This window comes from Amborella trichopoda, chromosome 3 (genome assembly GCF_054954075.1).
Source record: "Amborella trichopoda isolate Santa Cruz 75 chromosome 3, AtrichopodaSantaCruz75HAP2 v2.0, whole genome shotgun sequence".
Lineage (NCBI taxonomy): Eukaryota > Viridiplantae > Streptophyta > Magnoliopsida > Amborellales > Amborellaceae > Amborella > Amborella trichopoda.
In genome coordinates, this window is record NC_142338.1 from 45,169,039 (window position 1) to 45,178,674 (window position 9,636).

The following is a 9,636-nucleotide window of genomic DNA, read 5'->3' on the forward strand; positions in this document are numbered from 1 at the left end:
AGGATCAATTTATGATAGAATATGGGCCCCTGGAGTCCATTTAGAAATGAGTTTAGCCCTCTAAAATATTATTTTTGGGGTAGATTTTTTTTACTTAATTTCGTAAAGACATGTAATCTCTAAGAATGGACAGTCTAGCCTACGTATTGCAAGACGCACCATTTCCCAAACTCAGAATATTTTCTTTTATTCATATTCATACATCGCACCATTTCTCAAACTCGAAATATTTTCTTTTATTCAGTATTAAAACCACATTGACGCGCATCTTTAATTCTACATTCTAAGGTTGCAACCGTATATAAACTTTTTCCATTAGTTCCATTTCCAAATTTACGTTATCTCAAAACCCTAGGATTACTTGGATTTATGTCACTACGTATCTCACTGATGGCCCTACAATTATTGACCTCGGTTAAAATTGGCGGTTTGCTCCCTCATCAGGGCTAATCAGGCGATATAGTAAACCGCAGTACTAACATTAAGTATGGATTAAAATCCAAATCCAAATCCAAAAGCAGGCACCACAAAACCAAGCTCTTAATCGTCCCAGATATTGGATATACAAAACCACACCCTACTCAAATATAGAAGCCCCATTACCATGAAAGAGCCACACTCGATCAAATAAAAACAAAATTCAAACCCATATTGCGTTTGTGTCCATAAACGCAAGACCGCAAGCTTATATCTGCAATGTGTAGAGTTTCCATATATGGAGAGAGAATAGTAATATAATAACTCGCACTTTTAGCCCGCCACCTTTCTCACATAATTCCTAGGCAAGTGAGTGGGGATTTCATGAGGAAGGTGGTGCCATCCCCCAGCCTTCATTGGACCCCTCACCATTGTTGTGTTTGTCGTTGCTTTCATGTTGCTGCTGCTTCCAGGCTGGGGCTGGGGCTGGGGCTGCTGGGGCTGGCGCAAAGGGGCATTGCTGTGGGGTGACTTGCTGCTCACATTCTCAATTATGCCACGGGTAGCTGCTCCACCAGAATATACAGAAGCAACTGCATACATTTGGAGCAAAACTGCAATCAGCTTTCATCTTAAAAAGTAATTTACTAGTAGTGCGCTGTCTCTCTCTCTCTCTCAGCAATATTTTTCAAAAAGGCACCATAGAAAATCATAAATAGTTGCAAACATGTAGAAATGCAGGGGACATATGCAAAAACCAATACCGACCTGAGCTGTTCCTGGCAGGTGGCCTATACCTTGGCTGTCGGGCACCACTTTTAGCCAATTTATCATTCTTTACCTCCTGAAAGAAAGACGAGACAAAAGTCAGATCAGATCCTTGAGAACAACAGTTGGACCAAAAGCATCTCTCAAGGGATTTGATCGCTCTCTCATCACCTGATTATCCATCTCGAGCCTCCGCTGCACACCTGCAAAATACACATCAAATTCCCATGTGAGAGAAAGCATTTCAGAAGGGCAAAGCTTCAACTATCCATCAAAATTCACATTTTTCATAATCTTTCAAAACATAAGCTAATGGTGCTTACCAGTGTTGAGAGAAGCACTTAATTTTGCAGAAGAGAAATGGCTCGCAGCCACAGGTTTCACACTGGATAAAGTTCCCAAGGACCTTCTCACTCCCTTATGCTCTGAAGCACCCTTAACACTCCCTGGAAATTATTCACAAACAACACAATTTATAACAGAATACAAGTAAAACCCCCTCTCCAAACACAAACGCCGCCCTAAACTCCTCCCCCTTCTTTAATTTTCTTTCTGCTCCATATTCCTCCCTAACTAAAATAAAAGTTAATACCTGAAGGAGGAGTCCTAGGAGCAAGCATTCCCTTCGCGCGCAGGGATGGCGGGACATAAAAAAAACAAGGCTGCCAAAACAAGAGAGGAGAAAGTTGGAGCAATTAGAACCAAGTATACAAAAGACGAATTAAAATATTTCTTTATGGCATCAAAGCATTAGAAAATTTACTTGGAAGAAGGGATGTTGAAGCGCCTCTGCAGCAGTTGGCCTCCTGGAAGGATCCCATGAACAAAGTGACTGCCAAAAAGAAAAAAAAAAATGTCGTGAGTTACCCACGGAAAAGTTAATTAAGTAATTAACAAGAAAAAACTTATAAAAGAATTGATAAGTTGACAGACAAATGGAGGGACCAATCTCTATCTTTTTTGTGGTAATTTCAGTATTGAGATCCAGAATATGTTCTTTCATATTCTTCCATTCCAGGGATAACACTTAAAATCTACAACATTCGAATATAAGACCGCCGAATTCACAAAGCAAGATAGGGTATCCTCCTAGGTAATAACTAAAACATCCAGTACATGATTGCCTAGCAAGAATATTCTCTGGTCCTTTAATATTGATTTTCCTTTAAGCTGATGGGCACACAAAGCAAGGAAGGAACAAGAACATGGTATGAAGAGCAATTTAGCCTTCACCCAATAACAACGAATAGCAATCAGCAATTAACCAGAAACACAATAAACAAACCAAACAGATGCAATGTTCAACCATCCTCTTCCTCCCTCATAGCTTTATTTTCATGGTTTTTTGTCTCAACCAGATATGGTACTTACAGTGATGAGATTGATGGCATCCAAACTGGCTGATGGTATCAACACAGAAAGATGGGTGCTTGAGAACTGCAATCACAGAAAATTTTCTTAACAAGGACCCCTCACAGAAAGAGGCTACACAACCACAAAAAGAAACACATGAAGTTCAGATTTTCTCATAAAACATGCTAGATGGCTTTAGTACTTCATTTTCTGAGAGTAGAAAACTAGTGGTCTTATGGTCTCAGAAAACAAGTGGTCTTATACCTTATTTCAGGATAGTACAAAATATATTAATAAACTATAAAGGGGAAATATAAAAAAAACCCAATGATCTATGGAGACAGTAGCTCACCTCCAATATTGATTACGTGTTTTTCTTTTTGTAGTTATCGGGTGGGGAGGGGAAAGCATTGGGGTGTCCTATTCTAATTGGGTTGCATTCTCTGTCCATCACAGTTCTACATTTTGTCGTACACCTTTGAACCCAAGAGACAATGGGTTTCCAGTCCATTGGATTATAGCATACCAGTTATGATGGTATGACCGATATTCCAGAACCACAAGACCACATGTTCCCTCTTATCCCAGCAAAACAGAAAAATTAAAAGTGAAAAGAAATTGGAGCTACCTATTCCCGCCAAGATAAGTTACCTGTGGGAATTGATAATTGATTGAATTTGCAAGATGTAATCCTTCTGCCCAAGTGTTCTGAGTTGGAGTACCTATAACACTACAGATCTTGTAGATTTCGTCCGGTTCACTGTATTAGAGTTGAAGTTTATAAGACACGGCCAAGATAATTCAACAGCAGGATTAGTTCAACAATCATGTTTTATAGGTGACTAGTTTAAATGAATACCTTGAACCAGGAAACAGAGGACGAAGAGTAAATAACTCCGCCATAATAGCCCCCATTGCCCACATATCTAAAATGAGAGGTGAGGAAATAGTATTAGTGTTAGTGGAACAGACATTACTGCAAACTGATTTCTGTTTCTTCTAGGGCTTGGTTCTTTTTCGCTTTGTTCTTTCAAATTCCATATCGTAAAATAATTTTTACGTAGTTTTATTTTCATTCGTCATATAAAGATATACAATGTTCTTCATGCACATCCTGCAACTTACCCACAGCAGAGTCGTACACAGATGACTGAAGCAGAACTTCAGGAGCCCGATACCTGGCACAACATGCACAGTCATGAGCTTAAAATGAAACACCTTGTTATTAAGATTATTTTTTAGTGGAAATAACTTTGAGGGCAAGAGAAACAGGATGTCAGCACTTGCCAGCGAGTTGAGACATATTCTGTGAAAGGCGGCTGAGAACAGACCTCCCGAGCAAGACCGAAATCTGCAATCTTAATCATGTCCTTTGTGACCAACAAATTCTCTGTGGACAAGACCAAAAAGAAACAAAATGTGTCAACCATATCATTCAAAGTTTGATATCCAAGAGAAACACAAAGGCATGAAATGTCCACTCATAACACCATCTATTGTACAACAAACTAGGAAGAATGATATAAAATATGCACCTCCAATACAGTCACCACTACCAAGTACCAACTCATTGCAAAGCCAAACACAGATGCACAAGTGACCTAAAGTACACTGTTGGATTCTAGCAAGCAAGCACAATAACACAAGAAAGAAACATCAAAGTGAAACTAATAACCTCGCTTAAAGTCACGATGAAAGTGAAACTACTAACCTGGCTTAAGGTCGCGATGAAAGTATCCACGCTGATGCATGTAAGCAAGAGCTTGAAACACTTGAAAACACCAGTTTCTCACTTCAGCTTCCGCAAATAGTTTGCACCTATCTTTCATGAGCTGATACAGGTTGCAGTCCTAATAAACAATAACATGATTGCCATGACATCAGATTCTCAAAAACCAAAAACAAGGTCCAAAAGAAATAGACTTCTAGCATTTGACATCTTAGAAACATACCATGTATTCGAAAATGAAGTACAAGATGTCATTCTCCCTAATGACCTCCTTGAGCTTCACAATATTCGGGTGATTCATTTTTCGTAAGGACTGAAATGTGGGGAAATGTATTAGAGCTGAACCCAAAGGCATACACATTACTTTAGGACTTATGACATAGAAACCCTTCATTTTACCTTTACTTCCCTAAGATTCATGCATTCTTCCCACGAATAATACTTCCTCTTCATTTTCTTAACTGCAACCTGTAGAAAGACAAAATATTATGCTCCTAATGCTTGAAGGGCAATGGCTTCATTAACATATGTAGGTCACTATTTAAATACGGGTCCACAAGACATACAACTTCACATGTTTGGCGATTGATAGCTCTCCACACACTCCCAAACGTCCCATCCCCAACTTCCTTAATTATCTTGTATCTGTTGGACATGAACAGTAAGTACTTGTAGCAAAATTGGAAAGACAAGTATTTAGCAGCCATTGCATGAAACAAATACGAAGAGGTCGGAGAGCATCCTACTCACCGGTCCATTATTGGTTGCAAAGAAGGAAATGCAAGAAGTGATCTTCAAACGATTGTCTTATTCTTATTCAAAAGAAAATCGCCCATTCCACGAATAAACTGACAAAGTAACCCGCTGCTCACCTCAACTGTGGTATGCAGGCTAGAAAGACCAAATGAGACATTACTACGTAATAATACCTAAACTACAGAACTTTACTGAGATAACCCTCCTTTTAACACAAAAGCGAAATAGGCATTAGCTTGGATTTATCATCCTCCAGCATGGGCCTAATAGCCTTATTTACCACGAACTCCGGAACAAATGCCTCATGCTCCACATTCTCAGCAAACAACCAAGAAAAGACCATATCCGCCTGCATTCTACTTTGCTTTGAGTACTCCAAATGACAAAGAAAGCAAAAGCTGTTTGACCAACTTGCTTAGCAACTAAGGTTGCATTTAAGAACCAAGAAATATAACAGTGACATCAGCAAAGGCAGAGGAATGGCATACAAGATCCAACCCCATCACACGCATCATGCAACTTATACTTCAGTCCCAGATGAGAACTACTTGCCCAGGTTCTGTTCCACTACAAAGACTCTTGGATATATTGTAAAACATATATCCACCAAAACCTTAAGGCTTGAAATAAGGACTGTAATATTAGATATGCTCCCTCGATCTAAATGATTATGAATAAGTCTACATGCAATCAAAGGAATGCATGAAGATTCTAAATGCTATGTAGAAAGTCCATCCCTTGCTAATTGCTAGTAAAATGATTTTACCCCTGCAATAAAAGAAACAAGGATATCAATAGTTAAACAACACCTCGCAAATGTATCTTATTAAATGAGAATCAAACTAGCCCATACATACCCCAGAAAAAGAATGACCAATGTCAAGTCTATTAGCTCTCAAACTGTCTACCAGGGAAAGCTGCATTGGTAATGCACTGCATAAAGATGAAAAAAAATCAGAGACCTAATACATATGATCAAAGGAACATACACAACATTAAGATTATTGAGTATCTATCACAGCAGAAAGTAAAGAGATTAGATGGGGAAAAAAATGAACTAGAATAGCTTACTTAGAAGTGTGCAGTATAGATCCAACACCAATTTCAAAAGAAAAATGCATTGGGACTTCCGTGGTGGTGATTTTCTAAGAGTGCATGGCCGCTAAGTGCAATTAACAAAGGCAATGACTGGGAACTCAACAAGGATGGGAAACCTCCAGTCAAGAACCTCTTGGAACGAAAAAATTCTACACTTGTAACAGTCTGACCAAAGGCGCACTTGCTCCATGTTCTTGGTAAAAAGGATAAACCCTCAAATCCACAGAGGGGTGCAACCTACAAAAAAACAGCACATTAAGCCCAAAAGGCAAATTGAGATCCAAATATTGCCAGCTGCTGAGTATATCTTTCAAACTGAACAAATATAGGTCATTATTACCATGTTTGAGTATAAAATACACAACAATGGAAAATCTATATATTTATAGAATATAAGATATGAAAGGAAACAAATCCATTATAAACAGTCAAGTTCCAGAAATTCCAATACAAGGCAATCAGTCAACAAATACATTACAAACACACTCAGATGCAAGAAGTCAAACTCAATACACATAAAACATGGTCCTGGAGCAGTAGTATCTGAGATTAGGCAACTTCAGTTAAAACACAGTTGTTCACAACTTCACATTAACAACTCCAAACAAAAATAATAGAACTGACATGGCATACAAAAAGATAACCAGGACAAATAAATTACATACAGAACACATGAGTGCGTGCAACAAATAAAATGAACTTTGAACCATTAATAAACTATAGCCTCTTCCATAATTAATGTGGTGAAAGACACCACAAGATTTGTATCATAAGGATTCGGCTAATATCAGGAAACAACCATGTAACAGGAAAAAAAATACAAGTCTTCCAGATATAGATTGAATTAATGTTGTGGAAATCATAAAAGCAGACAAGATTCAATTTCTCATCAAAGTGCCAAACCAAATATTAGGCAATCCATAAAAATCCATACTTTCCAAATTCCACGGCCTTCATTTAAAATGGTATGGCCTAGTAGGCACATGAATTAAATTCTAATCCACGCAATAAATCCATGGATTCCCATATCCACAATATATAAAGGAAAATAAAATATAACAGTTGTAAATTTAGTACATCCATCATTACAACTCTTCAAGATCTTTGCACTTTCATATATTTCCCACAAAGGACAAAAAATTAGCAGTTAGCTCACCCAATTTAGAGATAAACAGAAACCTTGAGTTCAGACACAGGATCTCACTGAAATCTAAAGGATCTCCAAAAATCCATCTCAACATTTATAAATCAAAAAAATAGTCAAATACAACGCATAAACCTCCAAAATTTCCACAAAAACAAGGGAGTACATTTTAATGATGCATAGAGAAATGCCATGGATTCTTTGCAAGCAACACATGCCCATATAGAGTAGTAGTCCTAACGTTTACAACAACAAGACTCTCTACCAAAAAACACAGAACTACTTGGAAATCAATTAAGCAAGATCATAGGAATCATGCATTCAGAATAACAAGGAAACCTACAGCTTCCACCACATAAATTGGTCTCTCCGCAAAGAAACGAAATGGTAAGCAAAAATCATAAAAATAACTCAGAATCACCATAGATTTTCAACCAAATAAATTGAAAGGGGCTGACACAAAACCACTAAACAAAATCCTTTAATCCAGACACCCTGTCTTTTTCTTTTCTTTTTTTAAAAACGAAAACATATACAGAAAACAAGAAAGTTTAAAAGGTTTTGATAGAACAAACGACCAGAAGTGAAACCCTAAATACAAACAAACACCAGTCCAATGGAATTTAGGGCTTTTGCCAAAATTCACAATTTACAATTGGGATTTCTACAGAAAGCAGGACCATGGAGAAGGAACCCACAAAATCAAATGAATAACAAATAAACACAGAAAAACGGAATCACGCAAAAAAATAAGGAAACTCTATGATTCCGTAATACAGGCAACCTAGAATTTCTCCCGCAGATGATAAACCAAATCAAGCATTTTTAGCACTAAACAAAGCGATAACAACCAATATCACAGGATCTTAGAGGATCTTATAAGATCTTAGCACAGAGAAACCCTAAATTTACAAATCTACGCCCACAAGTGCAAACAAATCCAGGTCTGGCACAACAAAATAACCCAAAAAAACGGTTTCTGCCTCAAAAACAAGAAATCGACTAATAAATAGTGAAAATAATCAATTCTACATGCTCAACATACTCATATATAAAAATTACAGAAAGATCACAAACACCAAACCCTAGAAAGGGCATCGCATCAGTAACACAGAGGAACCAACCAATACCCAGAAATTCCAAACCAATAACCATAGCAAAAATTATTAGGTAGAGAGAGGATAATGAATCCGGGCATGAATTAGGCACACGCAAGAAAATATTAGAGAAAGAAAACAACAAAGACCCTAAACATAAAGAACTAGAATACAATAACAGGCACATAGCAGAAAATCTTGAGAGAGAGGAATTGTAGAGAGAGAAAATTAGGGCACAAAAAGGGTACCTCTACACCGTCTGGCATAACCTCCCTAGACTCGTGTCGGTAAAGCCCTGCTCCAGAGCTTCAGAAAGAGAGAACGCAGCGAAATAATAAACCAAAAGAGAGGATAAATTTCGTGAACCAACACAAGAGACATTATATAGCAGCCATATAGCATGGAATCACCCTTTTCTTTTTCATAAATGCCAATGAAGCCCCATAGGTTGGTGAAAGTACTGGAATGCCCCTGGCATTTTAGCCTTAAAAGTTCCGCGAACCGTAGTCTGGCTGGCCTGTTTCGTCAAAATCTTGGAGAAAATGATTTTTAGAGGCTTTTGGGAAATTAGGGTTTAAAGTATTATTTATTTTCCTATTAAAATCTTGGAAATATAATTAAGGAATCTGAGGTAATATTAAACCGAACGAGGTTTTTATGAATTGGCCCAGCTCACCTATTTTCCAGGACACGGTTTCAACGTGTCCATGTAGAAATGATTGGTCTCTTAAAAATCTATTTTCGTATTTTTTTTAGGATATGTAATGTAATCTTCAATATGGAAATTATGGATATGAAGAAGTAAATAAATTTTAAAAAATAAAAATAATAATTTTATGAAAAATATATTAGGATTGTTAATTTCAATTGTTTTTAGATGGACCACCCATTTGCATCCATCTTAAAGATGGATGCTCATTTGCATCCATCTTAAAGATGGATGCTTTATGATGCACAGGAGCAAATGTTGAAATGCGGGACACATTTTCCTCATGTGTGTCATCTCCCAAACTTGAATTCATCTTAGAGATGGATTTTAGATCAAAAACTTTTTACAGATCGATAATCCATAATATGGTGAGCACTAAATTGTTTAATTTGAAAATAAAAAATAGTAGTTTTTTATGTGTTTTTTCGACTTTGATTTATAGGTTTTTTTGGACTACTACCTTTTTCACATCTCGTTTTAAAATAGATGTTAGGTGCGTTGGGGGATGCATTCGCAGTCTCGTGAAATATGTAGATGTTAGGTGCGTTGGGGGATGCATTCGCAG

General features: G+C 37.3%; 1 protein-coding gene across 1 annotated transcript; it reads right to left on the minus strand.

Moving 5' to 3' along the window:
- Nucleotides 1-460: 460 nt before the first annotated feature.
- Nucleotides 461-8,715, minus strand: LOC18443957 (Protein kinase superfamily protein). Its single transcript, XM_006854136.4, has 19 exons — nucleotides 8,611-8,715; nucleotides 6,095-6,358; nucleotides 5,881-5,956; nucleotides 5,018-5,791; nucleotides 4,834-4,912; nucleotides 4,667-4,735; nucleotides 4,491-4,580; nucleotides 4,250-4,388; nucleotides 3,826-3,928; nucleotides 3,664-3,716; nucleotides 3,398-3,464; nucleotides 3,190-3,298; nucleotides 2,557-2,622; nucleotides 1,949-2,017; nucleotides 1,778-1,847; nucleotides 1,509-1,631; nucleotides 1,357-1,388; nucleotides 1,186-1,261; nucleotides 461-1,010 (listed from the first exon to the last, which is right to left on the minus strand). Exons 4-19 carry the CDS (start codon nucleotides 5,023-5,025, stop codon nucleotides 751-753), a joined length of 1,413 nt encoding a protein of 470 aa, XP_006854198.1. The 5' UTR covers nucleotides 5,026-5,791; nucleotides 5,881-5,956; nucleotides 6,095-6,358; nucleotides 8,611-8,715; the 3' UTR covers nucleotides 461-750.
- Between the last annotated feature and the right edge of the window lie 921 nt (nucleotides 8,716-9,636).